Source organism: Lithobates pipiens, unplaced genomic scaffold (genome assembly GCF_037356315.1).
Source record: "Lithobates pipiens isolate NorthernLeopardFrog02 unplaced genomic scaffold, aLitPip1_a1.2 Scaffold_23, whole genome shotgun sequence".
In the NCBI taxonomy this organism is placed as follows: Eukaryota; Metazoa; Chordata; class Amphibia; order Anura; family Ranidae; genus Lithobates; species Lithobates pipiens.
Genome location: NW_027507785.1, coordinates 302,908,451 through 302,933,050, shown reverse-complemented (window position 1 = coordinate 302,933,050; position 24,600 = coordinate 302,908,451). Strand labels below are relative to the sequence as shown.

Genomic DNA, 24,600 nt, shown 5'->3' with positions numbered 1-24,600 from the left:
GACCAGCTAGAAAACAGCGATAATAAATTGGAATCACTCGCAGAATTGAGCGATAGTGATTTGTGAGGAGATCCGTCAGCAAATACTGAAAAGTAATGACAGTGACAATTCTGCAACTGAGCAAATTTCTGTGTTTTTGATTTGATTACATTATTGAATAATTTTTATTATTGTTATATTATTTGGTATGATTATTTATAGTTATTTATTATATTATAATTTATGATTTCATTTTTCAAACTTTATCATACCCGGGATGTCTACTAGACTCTGGTTTGGACAGGTTTAAGAGAGTTATTGCTAAGAATTACAGGCCTACAATATAAAATGCCAAATTTTCATGCAAAATAATTGTACCGCTTTCAGCACCTAAAATCTGAAATAATCGTACCGCCAGGGAGGTTAACACATGCCAATGTTGCAAAACTTTGTTCAGTTGTATCTCCAGAATTGTTTTAAAAAAATACCATTGTAGTGCTGCCCCCCATACCGCAAGGGTTAAATGCTTGATAAGTCTAGGGTTAGAGAGGAATAAGGACCCTTTCAGACCTATGTGATTTTGCCATGCTAGCTTGGCAAAAGCACATCAAAATTATTCCTTTATAAATCCTATATTACTTTTAAGATTGCTGCACTGCATTTGCACTGCATTTTGAAAAGTCCTGCATGCAGCATCTTTGTTTCCTATTGACTTAAATGAAAGCGCACCAAAAACAAACCCAGGGTGCATATTTAGGTGCATTTTTGGGTGCATGTGGCACACAGATGCTGGTTGTTAAGGAGCTGGCACCCGCTGGTGTACTTAACTATCAGTGAAAAGCTGATTGTTAAGGATCCAACACATTCCGACTTCCTTAAAATCAGCAGATATGTAAATAATGCCCTCACCCCACACTCCCCCGATCCCCTGCCGGAGTAGCATAGGAGTTCTACAGCTATCTATCTCCTCCGGTCTGTCCACCTCCCCCCCTCCTCTCCTTACATTGTTGGAGCTGATGCTCCAGGCTTTTTCACACGCTGTCTGTTTGGTTCCTTACCCCTCCTGTGGTAGCATTGCTCCTGCACTAGAGAAGCCGGAGTATACTGGCCACCAAGGAGGTACTGAGGGAAGCGTTATCATTGGTTGTTAAGGATGCTGGCAGGTTCCGGGTCCTTAACAACCAATGAATAGATGGTTGTTAAGAAGCCATCACCCAACAGCATCTTTAACAACCAGCTATTCACGGATCTGCGCTGTAATGCAATTTATTTCTGTAAAGGAGCAAAAATCATCGGTAAAATGTAGTTACTTATAGCAAGCAATCAAATTTGGCTTGACTTTAGTCAGAAATGCAAAACCTGCACTGTGAGTTCCTGACTTCCATACATCACCAGTCTCCACTGTCTGTTATAAACTGGAGTGGGATTTAGGAACAGATTTACATCCTAGTCATTAATTTATTAAGACCTTTGAGAGACTGCAGGCGGTCTGTGTAAATCTTTCTATAGGTAGATTGAGGCATTTACTTCTTATATATTCAGAAAAATTCTTCTTTTACAGGCTGTGCTGAAAAACTGTAAGACGTCTCTTCTCAAAGCTTACTATTCTTCTCTAGAGGATGAAAGGCAAGTTGTCAGCCATGTGAACTCACCTACAGGCTATATTATGCTACAGGATAAATACTTCTCTTGATCACCTGATGTATTTTGATGCCTCATTGTTTAGGGCCCATTCAAGTACAAGGCTAGAATATTGTGTTTTTTTCATTATGTGTCTCCTAGGTACAGTTAGAGCTCTTGCGTTGTTTTTTTTTTTTTGGTTTCTAAGACACGTTGGGCACACTGATGTAACTTATTGCATTCAGAAAGTGCTTTTTTAAACAGTTTTGTCCCTTGTGATTTTACCTTTTTTTTTTTTTACATGGTTAAGATATTATTTTATTAATACACATGCATCTAGAGATGACCAAAACGATTTAGGAAAAACTGATTTGCCCCGGAATTACAGATTTTACTGTGAAATTGCCTATTTAACTGTCAAGACTTTGCTACATATGCAGTTTTTTTTTAAAGTATATTTATACCAGTTTAGTTTACTACATTTGTGTGAAATATTACATTAATATAGTTTACAGTTTTCACGTAACTTTCACCCAGGATTTATGCATTTTCCCATTTTGTTTTTTTTTTCCTTTTTTTGTGTTTTTGATTAATTGTGCACTTTTATTTTACTTCTTTTCACTGTCTTTATTTTACCGTCTGTAAAAAAACAAAAAAGCTCATTGCATCCTGCAAAACCACCCTAAAACTGAACAAGCTGGACACAAAAACTTTGAATATATATATATATATATATATATATATATATATATATAATATGTATGTGTGTGTGTGTGTGTATATATATATATATATATATATATATATATATATATATATATATATATTGTGTATGTATGTATATATATATCAGTAGCCAAAAGTGTACCTTTTTTCTGTGCCTTTGCAAGCCCATATATTTCCTAGGAAAAGAAGCAGTGACATCATCACTGTACTGTACGGAGAGCAGAGCTATGGGCAGGACCCTATAGGAGGGGCGGAAAAAAGACCAGTCATCCTGCACAAGGAGAGAGAAAAGTAGTAAGCGGTCTTTATTACAAGAAGCTCCTGCTCCTTACACTGGATTACCGCACAGAGCAAGAACAAAATACACAAAGTACACCAATGTTCAAATAGGAATAAAAATACCTCTTATATTTAGACTTTTACTTTGAAAATATTATTTCAGGAGTTCAGTATTTTTTGTTACATAATATTTTTATTATAAAATTAGTACAAAGAGGAAAAAAAACATAACATAATACCAAAGCAGGACCCCTTCAAGTTACTAGCACAGGTGCTAGAGTCCTCAAGGCAATCAATGAGCTGTAATCGGCCTGGTAAGACCAACCATAAATGTAGGGTTCAAGCCACAAAGCTTACAAGTTGTTACAGAACAAAGCCAAAAGAAAATGCAGGAGCAGAAATGGACACCACACCGGTAACATAAAATGAATACATATTCAAAGTTTAGACCCTGGGGTATCTTCTGGGAAGCAGTAGTAGCACAATCTCAGGATAATACAGTGCCATGAAAAAGTATTTATACCCCTTGAAATTTTCCATATTTTGCCATGTTACAACCAAAAACGTAAATGTATTTTATTGGGATTTTATGTGATAAACCAACACAAAGTGGCACATAATTAGGGAGTGGAAGGAAAATGATAAATGATTTTCAATTTTTTTCACAAATATGTGAAAAGTGTGGTGTGCATTTGTATTCAGCCCCCTTTACTCTAGTGGAACCAATTGCCCTCAGAAGTCACCTAATTAGTAAATAGAGTCCACCTGTGTGTAATTTAATCTCAGGATAAATAAAGCTGTTCTGTGAAGCCCTCATAGGTTTGTTAGAGAACCTTAGTGAATAAACGGCATCATGAAGGCCAAGGAACACACCAGACAGGTCAGGGATAAAGTTGTGAAGAAGTTTAAAGCAGGGTTAGGTTATAAAAAAATATCCCAAGCATTGAACATCTCACGGAGCTCTGTTCAATCCATCATTCGAAAATGGAAAGAATATGGCACAACTGCAAACCTACCAAGACATGCCCGTCCACCTAAACTGACAGGCTGGGAAAGAGAGCATTCATCACAGAAGCAGCCAAAAGCAACTCTAGAGGAGCTGCAGAGATCCACAGCTCAGGTTGGAGAATCTGTCCACGGGACAACTATTAGTCGCGTGACACAAATCTGCCCTTTATGGAAGAATAGAAAGAAGAAAGCCATTGTTGAAAGAAAGCCATAAGAAGTCCCCTTTGCAAAAAGCCATGTGGGGACACAGCAAACATGAGGAAGAAGGTGCTCCTCGTGTGTGGGCTCCATCAGACCTTTGCTGTCCCACAATCTGATGGACTTTAGAAATGGAACATGTTTCAAATTTTTCTGCTGGACCCAGTTCCTATCAAGAAATCTGTTCGCATGTACACAAGTTCGACGGACAAAAAACAACGCTAGGGCAGCTATTGCCTACTGGCTATGAACGTCCTTATTCTAGTCCGGTCGTACATCATCACATTCGAATCCGTCGGACTTTGGTGTGATTGTGTGTGGCCAAGTCCGTTCATTCGAAAAGTCCATCGGACCATCCGTCGAAAAGTCCAGTCGTGTGTATGTGACATAAGAAGAAAACCTGTTAGAGTCTACAAAAGAGTTGAGACTGGGGTGGAGGTTCACCTTCCAGCAGGACAGGGACCCTAAACATACAGCCAGAGCTACAATGGAATGGATTCGATCAAAGCATATTCATGTGTTAGAATGGCCCAGTCAAAGTCCAGACCTAAATCCAATTGAGAATCTGTGTCAAGTTTTGAAAATTGCTGTTCAGACGCTCTCCATCTAATCTGACAGAACCTGAGCTATTTTGCAAAGAAGAATGGGCAAAAATGTCATTCTCTAGATGTGCAAAGCTGGTAGAGACATCCCCAAAAAGACTTGCAGCTGTAATTGCAGAGAAAGGCGGTTCTACAAAGTATGTTACAAATTAACATACAAATTACAAATGCACCCCACACTTTTCACATATTTATTTGTAAAAAAAATGTTGAAACCATTTATTTTCCTTTTGACTTTGACCACTTTGTTGGTCTATCACAAAACAAATTCCAATAAAATGCATTTACGTTTTTTGGTTGTAACATGACAAATTGTAGAAAATTTCAAAGGAATACTTTTTTATTCTTTATTTAGTGGAATGCGTCAAAATACAAAAACATGACTTGACAGATTCAGCAGGTACAAGCAGGTCTTTAGAAGCGGAGTTCAGTTTTAACTTTAGCTTCCCTAATGACTCCAATGCAATTTGGTGAAATCCAGCAGAGATCTTCGTTTTTTGCTGAACTTTCTGTAAAATAGAATTTGCTCACGCCTCCTTGAAGCTTTACTGCATGATAGTAACAGGTGGCAATATTATTTTATCTTTTCTCTAGGTTTAAAATATGGTATCACTATCTATGCAGCTACATTTACTACACTGGGAGTTTAGTCTTTGGGGTATTGAGTCTTCACCCAAAAAAATGGTGTGAATATAAACTTCAATTATATGAAACACATCTGCACATGATTGAGGTATTTAAAATGAACAGGTATTTGCATTTAATGTGACTAGATAATGGAAGTGAATAATCACATGATGATTTGAGTAAAGAGTCTCAATCATAATAGCAAATCAGCCACAACACATCCACATTCCACTTATTTAGAGCAACTGCATTGGACGTCCCCATCTCACTGGCCTGAAGTAATGTTTGCTCATATCCTTGCTTTGTATAGAATTGGCCTAGGTTAGATTGTTTGTTTTTGTTTTTCTCGTTTTTTTTAAATCTGGAGTTTCACTTAACTCTGCTTTTTGTTCTTTACCAGGTTTGATCTTATACTTGAAAAAATTCGAACGGTCATTAATGATGACACCAGATACATCAGAGGATGTCTCAATATGAGAACTCAGAAGTGTTATGCAGTTAAGCCGAACATTAGCGAGTTCCTCGACATTGCCCGAAGAACGTATGCAGAAATCGTAGATGACATTGCTGGTATTGATCAAAAGTTCTGAGAGCTCCTCTTTCTGTATCATCATTTCTTTCTGTATCATCATTCATTTCCTAAAACTTTTGTCATAGATCCTGTATATTTGTGTCAGAGCTATGTTGCAATATTTCTTTACTATGGCACTTTACATTTTGCCACTTAAAGGGGAGAATTTATATATTTTTTAAGCCGGGGACAGCCCCATAGAAGTGACTGGAGTGCACAGGCATGGCCAGGAAGACGAGACTTGTGGTACTGTATGTAAACAATTACCAGAGGTTACTACTCTTAAATCTAGGTAAGTATGCATTTTTTCTGAAAGTGCACTTATTTTCTAACACAGATTGCCACCCAGCTGTTCAACCACTTAAAATGTGTGTTTAACAGAATAAAATAAAAACGCATTAAGTGCATCTATGCAACATATGCAAATGTCCCCATGTTTTATTCATTTCTATGCTGCAAGTACAGAAAAATACCTGTTTATCTGATAGAAAATCTAGTGGGCTCCTAATTTTCTGTTTGAGGTGACAAAACAGTGCACTGAAATTCCAAGAAGTGTTGTCAGCCCTGTGCAGTATTTTTTATTTGGATTACGGAACACCCCCCCCCCCCCCTTCTACTTTCTTTATCTCCATAGCAAAAGTAAAAGATGTTATGTAGTTCAGCAGGGTGGAACTGGACAGGGCTGTCAACACTGTTTATAAGTATTTCCATGCAGAAACAGATTTGCATTGTCAGCTCAATACAGGAAGTTAGGCGCTCAGTGGATTTTGGTGTTTTTCTGCACTTATTAGGCAGGTTTCCCCACATCCAATTCGCATGACAGGAAAGTGGGACTGACTCTCAATGGAGCTGGTTCACACAACTCCGGGGCGGCCATGGAGCGCACTGGAAAAGGGTCTTGTGTGTCTTTGGCTCAGTTTTAGGTGCGATTACAGGCAAAAATCCGGACCTGATTCCCCGGCAGAACCTGTGGCCCCATCAGTGTGAAGCCAGCCTAAAAGTGGTAGTAAACGCAATACAACAAATCCATAGCAATGAGAATGCCACATTATAATGCAATTAAAAACACAAAGCGATAAGCTAGAGCACCATACAGTGCTTTGAAAAAGTATTGATACCCCTTCAGCCATAAAAAAGGGGTTTTAGTTTTGGAATGAGTGGGGAAGGTTTAAATCCACCGTTGAGTTTTTATTGCTTTGTTACCATTGGTAAGATTTCTGCTCACAACCTCATCAGGTTGTCCGGAAAGGAATTAAATGGAAAAGGACAGCAGTGAGGACTCTGTTTTAGTATGAGAACTAAGATGTTTGCGGCTGTTTGCAATTGGAAAACTTTCTTGTTATTTCCTATGGGGTCAATAAGACTGAAGGCTAGGAGAAATGTCCTTACCAATGACCATTAAAAAAAAAATAGACTGCTATAAGTTCTGACCATTCGCCACTATGTCCAAAACAATAAAATGCATTTGGTTGGAGTTATGGTCTTTTATGTTATTACTTGTCCATCCAGACAGACTGATGCTGTTAAGAACCATGTTAAAAACCTGCAAAGTTTTATTTGTATACAGGAATGATATCACAGCTATCTGACAAGTATAACATGTCACTAAGAACAAGTTTCAGCACTGCCCGGGGATTCTTCATCCAGATGAATGCTGAAGGAAGTATGCAGCAATCTCTTCCGGCAGAATTTGTTAAGGTGGATATTGTTTTTATTTTGACGCTATCACTGTGAGGTGTATTGGTCACCCCCATGATATATATATTGGTCTTGCTTATTAAGGATCAAAGAATAAGTACAACTTTGTGAAACAAACTTTTTTTTTTAAAATATATACGTTCTCTTGCCTCTGATACCCGACTGGTCCATTTAGAGGTGCATGCAATCTATGATTGTTTTGATAGTCCAAACATTTCCTAAAAATTATGTTGTGTTATATCTAAATAGTTAAAAAAAAGAAAGACAGGGGAAGCAGGTAAGCTTTATCTGTTTTTTTGATGGAGTTAAACATAGAAGAGGGCTGAAGAGACATGAACATGTAGAGGGATGCTGGGTAAACACAAACATCTAGAGCAGCCTTTCTCAACTAGGGTTCCTCCAGAGGTTCTTTGTGCAATTAGCAATTTCTGAGTCTCAAACAAATAACCACAGACACAAATGATGTTTTAAGCTACATATAAGTATTGGTGGATTCTTCCCATTGATCACAAATGTTAGGAGCATTCTTCCCTCTGACCATCATGATGTACTGCGAGCTGTAGATATAGTAATTATTAGCAGGGATTCCTTGAGACTGTAAATAAATTTCAATAATTCTGCCTTGTTAAAAAGGTTGAGAAATGCTGATCCAGAGGGATTCTGGAGAAACCTGCACATCTAGAGCAGGGGTCTCCATATTATATGAATGAAGGGCCAGTTTACTGTCCTTCAGACTTTGAAGTGGCCAGTGTGACTAAAAATGCTTTGGTGTCAATGGGAGTAAACCATGCCCCATCATTGGTATCAGTGGGAGGAATATTGCCCTATTGTTGGTATCAGGGGAAGAAATAATGCCCCGTCCTTGGTGTCAGTGGGAGGGATAGTGCCTCATCATTGGTGTCATTGGGAGAATTAGGGCCCTGCAGTTGGAACTAGTGGGAGGAATCGTGTCCTATCATTGGTGTCAGTGGGAAGAATCATGCTCTATTGTTGGGGTCAATGGTATGAATAGTGCCCTATTGTTGGTATCAGCGACAGGAATTATGCCCCATTGTTGGTGTAGAAGGAATAGTGCCTTGTATTAGTGGGAGGGATAGTGTTCCAAGGGCCTGATAAAGGCAAGCGAGGGCTACAGTTTGGAGACCACTGATCTAGAGGGATTCTGGAGAATCATGAACTTTTAGATTGATGCTGGAGAAACATGAACATCTAGAGACATGTTGGAGAAACATGACCATCTAGAACAGCCTTTCTCAACCAGGGTTCCTCCATAAGTGTTCCTTGAGCAATGAACAATTCTTACCTGTGATATAAGTAGCCACTGGCAACAATTAAATGTTTTGGTTATCTGTATATGAGTCATTCTTACCATGACAGCCTACTTATTTCTTCTACATAAATATAAAATGACAACCAGCTGCCAGAAGACGTTATGCTCCACACCAGGGATATGCAATTAGCGGACCTCCAGCTGTTGCAAAACTACAAGTCCCATCATGCCTCTGCCACTGGGAGTCATGCTTGTGGCTGTCAGAGTCTTGCTAGGCATCATGGGACTTGTAGTTCTGCAACAGCTGGAGGTCCGCTAATTGCATATGCCTGATATACACCAAGAGGTTCAAGATGGAGTCCATGCAGACAGTCACAGGGACCACAGGAGGACCAGCTGGTATCAATAGACCGGCCGACTCATATTTCCATTTACCGATCAATGCCGAGCACCAGAGGCGTGTGAGATTTGTGGTGGCCAGATGTCACTTCCAGTGCAGGGGTCTGCCTTTTACAGAATTGGCACAGCCCCAGGAATCTTTTTGAAGATCTTGTAGGCAGTGGTGGTACCTTGGGCCAAGTGGCACATGAGGGCGTTTCAGTTTGCCTTCTTTAGCCTATGAGCTGGGCTGTCTATGAATTAGAAAATCTTTGTGCCTATACAAATTCAACAAGAACTGGAATTTTGGACATTGCCACTGTGCTTCTTTTCAGAGGCATGCCTCTCAGCCCAGAGGATAGGATGATTCTGAAGCCAGATGCCAGTCTCTGGGGCTGGGGACTCTACAATCTGAAGAAACAAGTGCAAGGCCATTGGAGCATTGTGAAGCGCAGTCTCCCCAAGTATTTTGAATGGAAGGAAGCCTTTTTCTAGCATTGCAAGCCTTTCAGGATCTTCAAGGGGACCTGAGTACAGTTGACAACAAGACAGTAGTAGCCTACATTGCCTGACAAGGGAACACCCTTTCTTGTTACATCTTGCAAAGAAACTTTTCGTGGGGCAGAGAACCACTTACAGTCACTTAAGGTTGGTCTTCTTGCCAGGGAAGCAAATCCAATTATTGGTTTTGTTAGGCAGAATATTTTTTCAACAAGTGCCTCATAACAATATTGGACCTATGGGGCGTTCCCAGTAGGACTTCTCAGGGAGATTTCATTGAACATGCAGCTTCTGATATTTGTAACAGGATACCAATGTAAAGACTCGGTCATACAAGATAGGTTCACAGTGCCATGGAATTTTCTGTTTGATCTGTCTCAAATTAAATCTTTTATGGCAAGGTCGGTAACAGCACTCCAATCCAATGAGACTAATTTTAATAGCCTGGCTATGAAATGGGCTACACTAGAGGTGCAGGGATTCTCTGAGATTGTTCAGACCTTGGTGACCAGAAGATCATCAATGAACGCTACATTAGGAGAGGCTATGAAAGAAGTCTGTTTTGTCTGCCAGCAAAAGCTTTCACTCCTGTGTCCCCTGCTCTAGTCAATATCCTTGACATTTTACAGTCAGCTCTAGAGGTTGGTCTGGCATACAACTCCATTTATTGTACAGATCTCTACTTTATCTTTTCACAGGCAGCAGATGGGTGCAAAAGCCAGTGACCAGATGCTTCTTCCAGATGACCTTGAGGGAAATCCTTGTTCCCTCTGTGGGATTTAGGCTTGAATCTGGGAGCTCCCTTTGCTCCAATAGGTTTAATTTCCTTTGAAGTACCTCACAGTTACTAGTTCTCCTGACAGCAACTACTTCAGACAGAAGGATGTTGAAGGTTGCAACACTTTTCTGCAAGGGCGCCCTTTGGTGTCTTTTTTTTTTCTTTTCCTTTTTACCAGAGATAGGGATACCACGTCTATCTGTAAAGTTCAATTTTAAAGTGGTATCCATTTTCCAGAAAAACTGTGAAGTAGTCCCTCTGCGTTTTCACACGAGAGGCACTGAGTGCACAATGGGGGTAGACTTCAGTTTTCTTACACATGGTTGAGTTACTAACAGTGTCCATGGTCAAAGGACAAAAGTATACAATCTTTTTATTTAGCCATCAGGCCCTCAAGAGTCATCCAATCTTGGTTTACCAGGATGATTAGATTGGCATGCAGGCCTTCCTGCTCTGAAGCAATTGCAAGCCTATTTGACTAGAGGGGTGGCAGCCTTTGGGGCAGTTATGCCAGGATTGCTTGGAAGATATAGGTAAGGATTGCCTTTGGGGCAGTTATGTCAGGATTGCTTGGAAGATATAGGAAAGGACTAGCTTGAAGGTCTGTGCGGCCTTCATTCGAAACTTGCAAACTAAATATGCACCCAGCAAGTTTGGGACAAGACAGATCAATTCTTTCTGGCTTTAGCAGCTTTTCTTTGATTGTCAGTGTCTTCTTATTTGTTCTCTCCCGCCCTACATTAGCTTTGGTATTATATATTATGTGCTGACGTGAGGTGGGCCAGGAAAATGGAAAATTGTTATTGCCGTAATTTTCCTTTCTTGGCCCATCCTCAATAGTGGCCTGTCGCAGGCTAGGTTATCAAACTTCTTAGTTGGGGGAGGGGCTGTCTTTTATTCAGCTTGGAACATGTGGTCATTGAGGGCTCCAAAGGAGGTGTTAACCTGTTATATGCTGACGTGGGGATGGGCCAGGAAAGGAAAATTATGGTAAGTGATAACAATTTTCCGTTATATTTATAAAAATACAAATTATACTTATGGATTTTTCCAATAATATTCCAATAATATTTAGAATAAAGGACACCCCAATGCACATTTACAGTACCGCAAAATGCACCTTCACTATAGCACACCACAACAGATGGATGTGAAATGTTTGTATTTTATGTTGTGCATCATTGAAAAAAAATTGTGCTGGTACTCTTTCTCATGCGCTCAGGTGTTCTTCTAGTTCATTCAAAATAAATGCAGCAAGCCTCAATGCATAAAATGGATGTGCATAATGTGAATGGACCCTAAAGATAATACTAAACTACAATTGATATATCAGCTGAGAAGGGAAGCCAATGAGAAATGTTCTGATTCAGTCTAACAGACATTGTTTGGGAGATACTAAGTCTGTTTGGTGGGATAGCAGGTGTCACGTTGCATTCGGCTACCTATCACATTTTGCTACCCGCTGGAGTGCGTATGCGCGATGCCGCCATATGCGTTCCAACACAGGGCTCTTCGGTGCCACGCTTGGGGCAGGGCCTCGCTTCGCTCGCCGCTCTTCGGTCAGGGCCTCGCTTCGCTCGCCGTGCTTCAGGCACGGCCTTGCTTTGCTAGGCATGATTATAATCTAACTCTGTCCACTTGGATGGTGGCGCTTGAACCTGGACTCAGGGGTGTGGGCACAAAATTCTGCGCAGATCGCCACAGTGTTGGAACGCATATGGCTGCATCGTGCATGAGCAGTCCATCGGGTAGCCAAATGTGATGGGTCACCATATGTGATGAAACACAGGCAATGAGATGCTGGCAGGAAGAAGACTCACGTGAGACACTTCTCTAACCTAATTATGCTGACGGCTGCTGTGAGATAGTTAATTGCAGTGGGTGCCTAAGTAAATTAACCCAAGAATCTTTTCATTGCAACTGCTTGATGCTCTTTTCCCAGGTGACGCGAGTTAAAAACACTTACAGCTTCACAACAGTCGATTTAATTAAGATGAATGAACGAATCAACGAATCACTCCGAGAAATCTACCACATGTCTTATATGTAAGTTTAGTCAGCGTCTCTTCTCTCTTTTCAAAGCCTTTATTTAAAGGGTTGGTACATCCAAAACTCGCAAGACATGGAGGCTGATTTACCAAAAGCAAATGGACTGTGTATTCTGCAAGGACGGTTGCTCCAGAGCTTAGTAAGTCAGGTAAAGCTTCATTTTGCAAATGATAGCCAATCACATGCAAGGAGGATTAAAAAAAAACACATTTCTGCTTGCGCATGATTGGATGATGGAAGTCAGCAAAACTGCATTTACTAAGCTCTGGAGCAACTGCACTTGCAAAGTGCACAGTCTATTTGCCTTTAGTAAATCAAAGTGCACAGTCTATTTGACTTTAGTAAATCAACCCCATAGTGTATATCTTCTGTGAGATTGTGCTCCATTTGAAAGGAGCCACAAGATGTTTTAATTTACCTGGTTTTGATGTCTTTTTCAGAATAGTGTGTAAGCTGCTTAATGAGATCTACGAGCACATCCACTGCCTGTACAGGTTATCGGATGCAGTCTCCATGCTGGATATGCTGCTTTCTTTGGCTAGTGTTTGCACATTGTCAGATTATGGTAAGAACCACATTTTACAGAAATCGTAGATAAACTTGGACATATGTTGTACAAGGTTAGAAATTGGATATGTTTGTATGTATTGTGGGAGTTTCAACACCAGAAATGTTGGTATTTTCCACATGGATATATTGAGTTTTATACGTGTAATGCCAAACTGCAGACAGATATAAAAGACAAAATATAATGCAGCTCTGCATTAAGTAACACAAAACTCTGGTTTAGATCAAATAAAATTCTATTCAAGTATGGATTGCTAAAGTGTTACTAAACGCAAGACCTGTATTCACTATATCTGGTCTCCCACATTACACGGAACATGGAAATGCAATTGTTTGGGTAAATTATATACTGCTAAATACCTTTTCTCATCAGCGCTATATAACAGTCTATCAGTGTCTGATTAAAGCTTGTAGGAGGAGTTTTCATTCTTTTTTTCACTGTCCTGTGAGGCTGCATGACCCTCTGTCTGGACAGTGCTAATTGGCCCTGTGCTGATCACATGCAACCTCCCACGAAAAAAAAAAAATCTTCCAACAATACACACCAAACTGAGTATGAGCAGCTTGTCCCCTTTCCTCAATAATATCCGGAGATGAGTTGGAGACAGTGGGAGAAGGGGAGAATCAGAGAAGACAGGATCAAAGAGACTTTTTACACAATGCAGAGGATTAACCACTTAGGTTCCACAGTGAGTATAACAAGCATGCTTTAGTGTGTATACAGACTGATTTTACTGTTGTGGGTTTAGTGACACTTTAACTCAAGAAACGTGCCTTTTGTTGCACTTAGCTTCTTCCAAATCCCTTTTTTTTTGTTGCTACTGTGATATGACTTCCTGTTAGAGGATGGCTATGTTTGTTCTCCATTTTAGGAGTGTAGCCACCAGCTCTTGCTCACTCCCAAGATAAACTGTGGACTGCAGACTCATGGATTTGTAGTGTGCATAGAGCAGTTCACATTACTGCAACTAATGTGCAGTTATCATTCCAAACAAATGGAAATAAGAGAGAAAACAGAGAGGTTCAGGAGCTCATGGAGGATGTTGCAAAGAGGCAGAAAAACCTGGTAAGAAACAATGTCATAAAACAGATTACAGGGCCATTAAGTAGTGGCTGTGCATGAATTATTTGGAGAAATTACACAGCAGGATGAACAATACAGTAAAACCTCGGATTGCGAGTAGTGCGGTTTACGAGTGTTCCTCAATACGAGCTGTTTTATTAATTTTTTTAAATCCTGACTCGGTTCGCAAGTGTTGTCTCGCAAGACGAGCAGGATTCAAGCCTATGGGATGTGCAGTACTCCATTTGGCCAGAGGTGTGGGGGCGCTGGTGACGCTCAGAGACACTCAGAAACACTCAGTTTCCGAGTGTATCTGAGCAGCTCCAAGTGTAACCAGCGCCCCCACCTCTGGCCACATGCGGTACTGCATAGACAAGCAGTGGCCGTGGAACGAATTATCCATTTTCATTGATTCCTATGGGGAAACTTGCTTTGATAAACGAGCTTTGGATTACAAGCATTCTTCTGGAAGGAATTATGCTCTTAATCCAAGGTACTACTGTAAATATTTGACATAGGTTATAAACTTTCCCCATTTTATCTATACCTAAAGGGATATAGTAAAGGAGTTGTAAAGTTTCATGTTTTTTCACCTTAATGCATTCTATGCATTAAGGTGAAAATCCTTCTGTGCTGCAGCTGCCCCCAGAGCCCCCCCCCCCCCCCCCCGTTTTTCTTACCTGAACCCGATCGTTCCAATGATGCGCACAAGCCCAGGGACTATAGCCGCTGTCTCGGGTCCTCATTGGATAGATTGATAGCAGCAGGAGCCATTGGCTCCCACTGCTGTCAATCAAATCCAGTGATACAGGGCCAGGGATGAGTCCTGCTGTCTATGTCAATGAACGCAGAACCCTTTCACAGAGCAGGTAAGTATGACATGTTTGTTATTAAAAAAAACAAACTTTTACAATCACTTTAATAATGCGGTGAATGTGGCATTCCACAGATATTAATTGCAGGTGTATATGTTTTAAAGTGGTTAAAAATGTATTTTTTTAATTAAAATAATAAACATGTTACACAATGGCTCCCGCTGCTGCCTCTGTGTCCTGTGAGAGCAAAGACTGGCACAGAAAGGACTCGGACAGGTGTTTGTTGGGGGGGGGGGGGGCTATAACTACTGAGACATTTTTTTACCTTAATGCAGAGAATGCTTTTAAAGTGCCCCCCCCCCCCCTATACTTACCCGAGCCTGATCTGGATTCAGTAATGTGTCCGAGAGCAGAGCCTCTTCCACTACTCAATGGCTCAGACACAGCAGCGGAGCCATTGGTGGGAGTGATGCACAGATCCGATTCTGGCGTGAGCAAGCGGCTTGCTATGAGGGCATGAGGGAGGAGCCAGGGGAAGAGGGGGCGGAAGAGGCGGCTCGGGCTGCTCTGTGCAAAACCATTGCACAGAGTAGGGAAGTATGTCATGCTTTTATTTATTTTATGTTTATTTTTTTACATTATGCCACAAGGTGAAACTAAAAAGAAAAAAACACTTGAAAGAGAAATGTAATGCAGCCACCACATCCAAGGACTGATAAATTACAACAAATTACCTTCTTGTTTTTGTGTTTAGTTTTGCCTGGAGTTGGGTTTTGGGAGAGAGGCTACTCTAATTTTATATCATTAAAAACAAATATACAGTATATATTTTTCAAAAACATTGGCATTTAAACACATTTGAAAAACGCCTTTTTATTTCCAAGCCCATTTTGGATTGTGTGATTGCTTTAAAACTGTGATATGTGTTTAGTTTATCTTCCGGGGACATTCACTCACTCCTTTTTGTGCTTTATTGTAGTTCGTCCAGAATTCACAGATACAATGGCAATAAAACAGGGCTGGCATCCAATCTTGGAGAAGATTTCCTTGTCCAAACCAGTTCCCAATGACACCTATCTAAGTGAGGGGAGTAATTTTATCATACTCACCGGGCCAAATATGAGCGGAAAATCAACATATTTAAGACAGATTGCTCTCTTTCAGATAATGGCACAAATAGGTAACATTTCATATTATTCTGATTTGTTGCTGTTTGAAGACAAATAAATGCATGGTATTTCATTCTATACAAACATTGTAACGTTTTATGTTCTGAACTTTATTACTTTACGGTCATAAAGTATGCTTACTGCTCCATTTACTCCTACAGTCTGATGTGATGCCCAGTGTCTAGATTTCTAAGTGGACATTAACCAGTTCATCTCTCACTTCTGTACACCGCCTATAAACCACAGCAGTTTTCACATTTCTGCTATCGACTTATTGATTCAACAATAACTTTGTTATTTTTTTTTAAACAACAAAAGCAATAAATAAGTCTTGTGTTTTGGAACAAACAAGGCTTTCTTAGTGCTTATGATAAAAAATGATTTTAGGTTTTATGCAATCTATAGACAGAAAGCTTAAAGCGGTTATAAAAGCAGAAGGTTTTTTTTTTATCCAACTTAAATAAGTGCACCATTCATAACATGTTACACCCATATTCGGGGTGTAGCATGTTACCAGCAGACCAAGCCCCCTCACCCTTTCACGCCCCCACTATAACAGCTAGCGGGGATCTTCTCCTCTCCCCCAGCTGTTAATTTTTTTTTTTTTTAAACGCGGCTCTACCCACTGGCCGTATCACACATTCACAGTGCTCTGTGAATGGAAAAACGACAAGGTTCGGCAGTGGGATTTTAATGCACATTCGCTGCACATATGCCTCCATGGCATGCCTAAGGTTCTGAGCTAAGAGCACACTCACTATGTGCTCCTAGCACGCTAAATGAGTTGTCACCGACACCTGTCAATAACCTCTGATTAGGAGCCAGCGGAATGTACAAAGGTGACAACCACAGGCTGCCTACAAAAAATTACCAGGGAGCTGATCAAAGACCAGTAACCCTGCACGAGTCAAGGGAGCAGCACTGACTGGTCTATATAAGAGAAAACTCCTCTACAGAGGGAAGGTGCAGGAATCGTTTTATGCTGGATTGCTGCACAGATCTTAAAAAAATACACAATGGATTTATAGTATAAGTTCACCTTTAAAAATAAATAAATGCACATCTTTTTGCAGGTAAAAAAAATATGCATTTATTATTTTTTTTACTTGGAGCCTGGAAAGCAGTGCACCCAGGATCAGCAGATCACAGGTGCCGAGCAGGACTCCCGCAGATTTCACAGTGTATCTGTCTACTCGTACCTGGTACAGGCAGGCAGGTGCACACTGACAGGAAGAATCAGAACGCTCAACAGCGCCAAGGTAGTTGAAATTATAAGCCAACAGCCACAAAGGCTGTTGGGACTTGTAGTTTCCTATTAACAGGGGACTGTGAATGAATGACATAGCCTGGCCGGGAGAGTCCCGCACGGCCATGTTTTTTTCAAACAGATGCCCACCCGCTGTCACTGGGGGAGGAGGCTACAGTTGCTGGAACATATTACATGCTCCACCCTAAATACGGGTGGGAGATGTAACATGTTCCAAAAGGTGAACTTAGCCTTTAAGTAAGAATACACCTGACTCTTATATTTAAGCAATATTTGTTCTGCTCAGACTTCAACTTTAAAGGCTAAATTCCACTTTTTATTTAAAAAAAAAGAAATGCACTTGTTTACATTGAAGCCTGCAGAGCATTGCACTTGTGATCAGTGAGTCGCAGATGTACAGCGCAGGCTCTTGCATAGTTTACCCTTAGGTCTCCACACAGATATGGACCTTCTCTTGTGGGGCTGGAGGAAGTGAAGCTGGATTTTATTTGCTGTGATGTTGCCACCCTGCTGCTGGTGTGCCCTTCAAATTCTCTCTGCCATGGTGATAGATGGGTCTTTTACTAACCTCCATTCATCATTCCTGGACCTTGCTGAATGAAGGAAAATGCACCCTGCATTCAGGTAAGTAGCAAGGGATGGGCTATGCGACTATATACAGATTACACCCTAAATATGGGTGTAACGTGAAACATGGACCAAAAAGGGGCTTTTTTTAAATTATTAGTTTAAAAAATAAACGAATAATTCAAAAGGGGATGAAGTGGAAAATGGGATTGTGATGTACAGTAACCAGTAAGGTGAACACTGTAATATTCTAACTTGTAGGAATAAATGGACAGTCTTTTTGCGGTCAGCAACAATCTTTCTCAATCTCTTTTATTTTTAATTTTTAAAGAGTGCTCTTCTTTCAATCCTTACATACAAGCAATGTTATTGTGACCAGCAACAATCACTTTGCATTTACCTAAGTATGTGCAACTGCCTGGAATGCTGTCATGCTGAGAGTAGGAATGCATTCTTAAAAGCTAATTTCATTGTCCATAATTCTCCACAAAACTACAATGTTAGTAAGAACCTAGAATACAAAGTTCTGCTTGAGGTCATTAGCACCCTTTGTTAACACTGGAACATAACACAGTATTGCTATACAACTATAATATACTGAGTTTCTATCAGCGCAAAAATAGAATTGGTGACAACAAAAATTGATAAAACTGAAAACAAAAATGTGCAAAATAACGTTTGTGCAAATTTGCAAAATGCCCCCCCCCCCACCTGGCTGCTGCTAACACAGAAAACGTGACCACTTCACATTAATTGAATACATACCAAAACAGTGCTGCGCTGCCAATCATATAAATGTGCAAATAATAAAATTATTTCTGAACTTAATTCAACCTGCAAAAAATGTGCAAAATACAATATGCAAAAAATAAAATTTCAGTGCCAAATAACGGTTAGATGTAACATTACACCTCCACCTGATTGCTGCTAGTACCGATCAAATATATAGGACGGTGTAATCAATGAATCGGCCTGGCGTGGAACTCCTAATCCCTACATTCACTCTCTCTCTTTACTGGCTTCACCACAGAGGTAATGAATTAAATGTACTGTAAAAAAAATTTCATGAAAAAAAAAATTGCTGTGCGCTGCTAAAGTGTTCGGGTTTGGCTTTACGAAAAGGTGGCAACCCTACTTTAAAGCCCATTTCCGGGCAGAACATCATCCCCTTCCTTCCACCTCTCCCTCCCATCTTCCTCTAACCTAACTCATCAAAAATCTACCATCCCTGTCCCTTGCTGGCACCATTTCCAGTGTGGGGTAGTGCCACAGATGTGTCCCTATCAGCCAGTCCCCTCATGCTGACATCATTCTGCTTCTGGATCCTGAAAGAACCCCACTGCTGGACAACCAATAGGAAGTGCCCACTTCACTCAGGCAGAAAACTCAGCGTTGGAGCGTTATGTGAATAACACTTTAGATAAGTAAAAGGGGCATTTAGATTTAATTTTTCTTTTCTTTTTGTCATGCAATTGATCACTTAGAGGGCGGTGGGAGAGAGAGAAAATAATGGGGGGGGGGGGGTTAGTATTTGCCCCAGGATAAACTTTAGTATGGAATTGAAGTAGGAAAAGTTCTGCAAAACACTTGGATTGGGATTGTAAGCACAGTTATTTAAAATGACCTCATTTGGTTTTTATTCCTAAAAAATTTGATGTTTATACTGAATTTGTCAGTTTGGTCTTGGAGTGGGGTGGGGGGGGGGGAGGATTTAGAAAAAGTTATAATAAAAGGTATAGCTATCATATAAGGCCTAGCTCAGTGATGGCGAACCTTGGCACCCCAGATGTTTGGGAACTACATTTCCCATGATGCTCATCTACACTGCAGAGTGCAAGAGCATCATGGGAAATGTAGTTCCAAAACATCTGGGGTGCCAAGGTTCACCATCACTGGCCTAGCTATTTCCTGTTGGGTGTTTTTCAGACAAATTACAAGATTTCTTTTGGATCCACTTTTCTAATTGCAGCTCCTTTTTGTTTTCAGCAGCTTTTACTAATAATGCACCCAGCTCTCCCCCCACCTAACCTCCTACTACTGTAAAGCAAACATGAATACATAGAAAAGCTATTTACGCTGACATAAGAATTAAACAGTAGACACATCATCAATGCAGCTCCAGTCAGATCACTGGTATATTCCCCTCCTGCAATGCATGTTATTTGTTAGTGAGTCTCATCTCATTGCCTTTAGGAATACAGCAGTACTTAAAGCTGCCATTTGCAAACTAAGTGCTCTGTATTTAGGCACTACAAAGTAGTATGTAAGCCTGAGTAGATCTGTGTTTTTATATGAAGCTTGGTGTGCTTTGTGCAGATCTGTCCAGTAATCCAGTGTGAAACTTTTGACTCTATGCAAGAGTTCCTGTAACAAACCAGTCACCGCTGCTCTCTCTCTCTTTGTGCAGGGTGACGGGTCTTGTCTCCGCCCCCTCCTGTAGTTTTCCGCAGAAAGCCTGTAGTGGGTGGGGTCTGCTGAGTTCCTCCCACAGTTCTGCTCTCTGCACAGTAGATCTGCAGCACAGTGATGAAGTCACTGATACTTTTACAAGGTAATAACTGGGCTTATAAAGACATTTGGTGTTCATAAAATCGATTTAAATCCTTTGTGTTTGTGTGGAATGCATTTAAATGTGCGTTTTTGTGCCTTGAGTTCAGCTATAAATAAAATTGAGATCGGATTTCATTAAATTATAAAAGTACAACTTGTTTCAGAAGTACCATCATCATTCTCTGTTTAATAATTATATTATTCTTTATGTTATGGCTCTTATGTTTTTCAGGATCCTTTGTTCCAGCAGAATATTGTTCACTACGAATTGCTAAACAGATATTTACCAGAATTGGAATGGACGACGATATTGAAACAAATGCCTCAACTTTCATGAGGGAAATGAAGGAGGTGCAGCATTACATACACTCATGCAGAAACTACATATTGCAATAAACATAATAATAATGGGCTTAAGAGTAATTCCAGATATATGTATATTTTATACATTTTGGTCCAGCGGCATTCTAAATATTGGAGGTCTGCCACTCAGTACGGGCACCATTGCTTTGTATTTTCAGAAATAATACAAAGCACTCTCTGATTGGACTAGGTGAAGAAGCAGGGTTATGGCGTCACGCTGTCTACCTTGTACAATCAGAGAATGCTTTGCATTCATTCAGAAGATGCAAAGCAACTTATGAATGGTGTCATGCTGAGGAGCCAGAGACCTGTGTTCAGAATGCAACAGGCCATCTGATAAGCACCGAACCTGGAACCAAGTGGAGGTCACTGGAGTAGTGGTGTCTGTGTCAGTGATTTCCAGCTTCCAGGGGCATCGGCTAGTTATGGTATATACATATATCCAAGCTGGACAGGTAAAAAATATCCATACCTGAAATTCATCCTAATGTGTTTAATATAAAAAATATGCATTGTATATATTATACACCCCCTTCTATCTTCCCAACACACCAAGCTAAAGAAATATACAATGTATGATTTATTTGACACCCTCCTTCTCAGGGCCAGATCCAGGGGGGGCAGCGGGGCCCCCCTTGAGAAAATGTTACTGAATCTGAGGCTCCCGGCACCATCTCCTGTGGGTCGGCAAGCCCAAATTGCGCCATTCCCAGAGCATCAGTTTGAAGAACAGAGTCGGCACTAGAGGAAGTAGAGCCAATGCTTCCTGTATAGCGCCGGCTCCTGACGCAGGCAGAGTGATACCAAATGTACTCCGTCTGTGACAGGAGCGATACAGGAAGCATCGGCTCTGCAGCCGCATGCTTCATCTAGCGTCGGCTCCTGTCACACTGATGCTCTGGGATGGTGGGTCTGGAACCAGCCAGCAGTACCAGCCCTGGAGGACAGCCAGCAGCAGCCACCAGCCATACCTGCCTGGGGACAGCAGCAGCCAGCGATACCTGCAGCAATCCTGAAGAAGAAGTAAAACTTGAGGTCAGTTGAGATGCATGTAAACCACAGAGCATCAGTGTGAAAGCAGCCTTGGACCCCTTTCACATGATTGGTCCAAACGGGTCTGCCTATCTGTTTTTCAGGTTGACCTAATCTGACTCTCCATTCACCTCTATAGAGCGGCAGATGTAAACGGACTTGTGTTAGTTTTCACCCGCCTATCTCCAATCTGATCCACTTAAAAAAACAGAAGTCGTTCTGTCCCCTTCCGTCTGGGCGGAAGAGAAGTGTGGGCTGTGTCCGTGTCTGCTCTGCATATGTAAAGTGGACACGGACCTGTCACTGTCGCTCCGCTCATTGTGGCCCGTGACCGGTTACCAAATCACTAAAGTGGCCCTTGCTGCTCAAAAGGTTGGTCACCCCTGCTGTAGGGCATGAGTCCCGAATGAAGAGGTGCGCTGTAGCAGCCTTCCACCTTAGTTTTGCCGCGGAGGGAAGGCGTCCCAGATGGAAAGGTGCACTCTAATGTAGCGCATTAGGAGACCTCTAGGGAGATTACAAAGCTTTCCCGTGAAGTTGATAAGTATTTAGACCACCGCCACTGTCGTGGCTGGCCTTTCATCACTGTGGTTGGCAGATCTCACTTTTCTTCCATACCTCCTTCGCACTGAGAGCAAGTGGCATCATTTTAAACATGTCACTGTTTTAAACACTGTTAGGACTGTATGATATGTTAAATACAGTTCTGTAAGCAACACCTTATTTTCTGGCAGTGCCCCTCCCGAGACTAGACTCTGGATCCGCCCCTGACCCTTCCACCCCCCCCCCAACACACCAAACTAAAAAGAAAAAAAAACCCTAAGAACCCCTCATCACAACGCCCCTCCCCATCCTGAAGTGTAACTCTTTTCTTGTAAACCTCATGTTTTTGTATGGATTTCAAATGTAGCTGTTGATAAATTATATGCATAGATCATGTAAATTCCACAAATGTGCTATTCTTTCTTAAGATAACATACATAATTCAGAATGTAAATGACCAGTCACTAATAATAATTGATGAACTTGGAAGAGGCACTAGTGCGGAGGAAGGCATCGGGATCTGCTACGCAGTGTGCGAACACCTTCTTGGTTCAAAGGTATCTTTTTTCATTTCTCAATTGTCATTGTCAAGTTGTCCTTTCTTAAAGTGTACATTCAGGAATTACCCAAAATGATCCCCCTAAACAATGGCCAGGTGGTTAGCACTTCCGCATGACAGCACTAGGGTCACCGGTCCAAATCCCAACACAGCACTTCCTGCCTGGAATTGATATGGTCTCCTTGTGCCTGTGTCGGTTTTCCTCCCACACTCCAAAGACTTGCTGGTGGGTTAATCAGCTCCTATCTAAATTTGGCCCTAGTATGTGTATGCATGAATGTGAGAAAACTTGGCTTGTAAGCTCCTTGAGGGCAGGAACTGAAGTGAATGTATAATACACAGTATCTCACAAAAGTGAGTTCCCCCGCTCACATTTTTGTAAATATTTTATTATATCTTTTCATGTGACAACACTGACGAAGTTACTCTTTGCTACAATGTAAAGTAGTGAGTGTACAGCTTGTATTGTAGGAACCTGTTAAACCGCTGTATGGTCTTGGCCATTGTGCTGCAGCTCAGTTTCAGGGTCTTGGCAATCTTCTTATAGCCCCTAGGCCATCTTTATGTAGAGCAACGTTTTTTTTTTTTTCAGATCCTCAGAGAGTTCTTTGCCCTGAGGTGTCATGTTAAACTTCCAGTAACCAGTATGAGAGAGTGAGAGCAATAACACCAAATTTAACACACCTGCTCCCCAATCGTACCTGAGACCTTGTAAAAATAACGAGTCACATCACACCGGGGAGGGAAAATAGCTAATTGGGCCCAATTTATACATTGTCACTTAAGGTTGTGCTCACTTTTGTTGCCAGTGGTTTAGACATTAATGGCTGTGTGTTGAATTATTTTGAGGGGACAGCAAAATGTACACTGTTATACAAGCTGTACACTCACTACTTTACATTGTAGCAAAGTGTCATTTCTTCAGTGTTGTCACATGAAAAGTTATAATGAAATATTTACAAAAATATGAGGGGGGGTACTCACTTTTGTGAGATCCTGTGTATATGAAAGGTGTGGCATAAACTGACAGCACTCTATAAGTACCTAATAAATATTAACACTCCCTCTACATCATGTCCCAGCATCGTTTTTTACCTTGTTTTTGTAGCGAGAAATGGCTTTTATTACTTCCTGTGACATCATTACCAGGCTTGTAAAATTGCTGCGGGGGCTAATTTCCTATTGGTATAGGCACACCACCCAGAGCTACATCTCCCAAGAGCCCTTTCCCTATACACAGCGTGTTGGCAAGCTCTTGTCAGTCAAGGCAGCAGCATTTCTTTTGCTGGGAATAAAATTAATGTACACATGTGTAGGTTGGAAAAAAAAAGAGATGAAGAGGTGAGGATAGATGGGGTTCTGTAGTCCAGCAGGTAGGATTGACAATGCTGATTTAGGTTTCATTGCAAAAAAAGGCACTCGGGTTCGGAGTGTTTGGTGCTTGAGCTCAATTCATATACCTGTCACAAACCCCCAAGAAATGACAAGTCATTTCTCAAATACGGGTGTCGCCCATATATGTATATATTACCGCCATCCACATTTACATTTAGCTTTCGAATGGGGAATCTCCCAGTTGACAGCAAAATGCAGCCAGAAATACAACTCGTGACAGCTTCCCAGCACTGGCACTGCCCGCTCTGAGTACCGGCCTACCTCTGTACACCAGCTCAGAGTTATTCCTAATTAATGCTATTTTTCTAGTCTGAGAAATGGCTGTAAATTAAGAATTTGTCCCTCCCATAGCAACAGTTCTAAAAGGGGCGGGAATAAGAACTGTATAATGAAAAAAAGGACAGCGCTAAACCCTACATGTGAGAG

The 24,600-nt window shown here is 41.0% G+C and overlaps 1 protein-coding gene across 1 annotated transcript in view; it reads left to right on the top strand.

Moving 5' to 3' along the window:
• Nucleotides 1-24,600, top strand: part of MSH4 (mutS homolog 4) — an 86,776-nt gene that overhangs the window by 52,858 nt on the left and 9,318 nt on the right. Inside the window, exons 10-17 of the mRNA XM_077451096.1 lie at nt 1,541-1,605; nt 5,440-5,609; nt 7,178-7,308; nt 12,178-12,281; nt 12,725-12,849; nt 15,709-15,909; nt 20,515-20,633; nt 22,649-22,777. Coding sequence (XP_077307222.1) covers nt 1,541-1,605; nt 5,440-5,609; nt 7,178-7,308; nt 12,178-12,281; nt 12,725-12,849; nt 15,709-15,909; nt 20,515-20,633; nt 22,649-22,777 — 1,044 coding nt within the window. The remainder of the gene's footprint in view (nt 1-1,540; nt 1,606-5,439; nt 5,610-7,177; nt 7,309-12,177; nt 12,282-12,724; nt 12,850-15,708; nt 15,910-20,514; nt 20,634-22,648; nt 22,778-24,600) is intronic.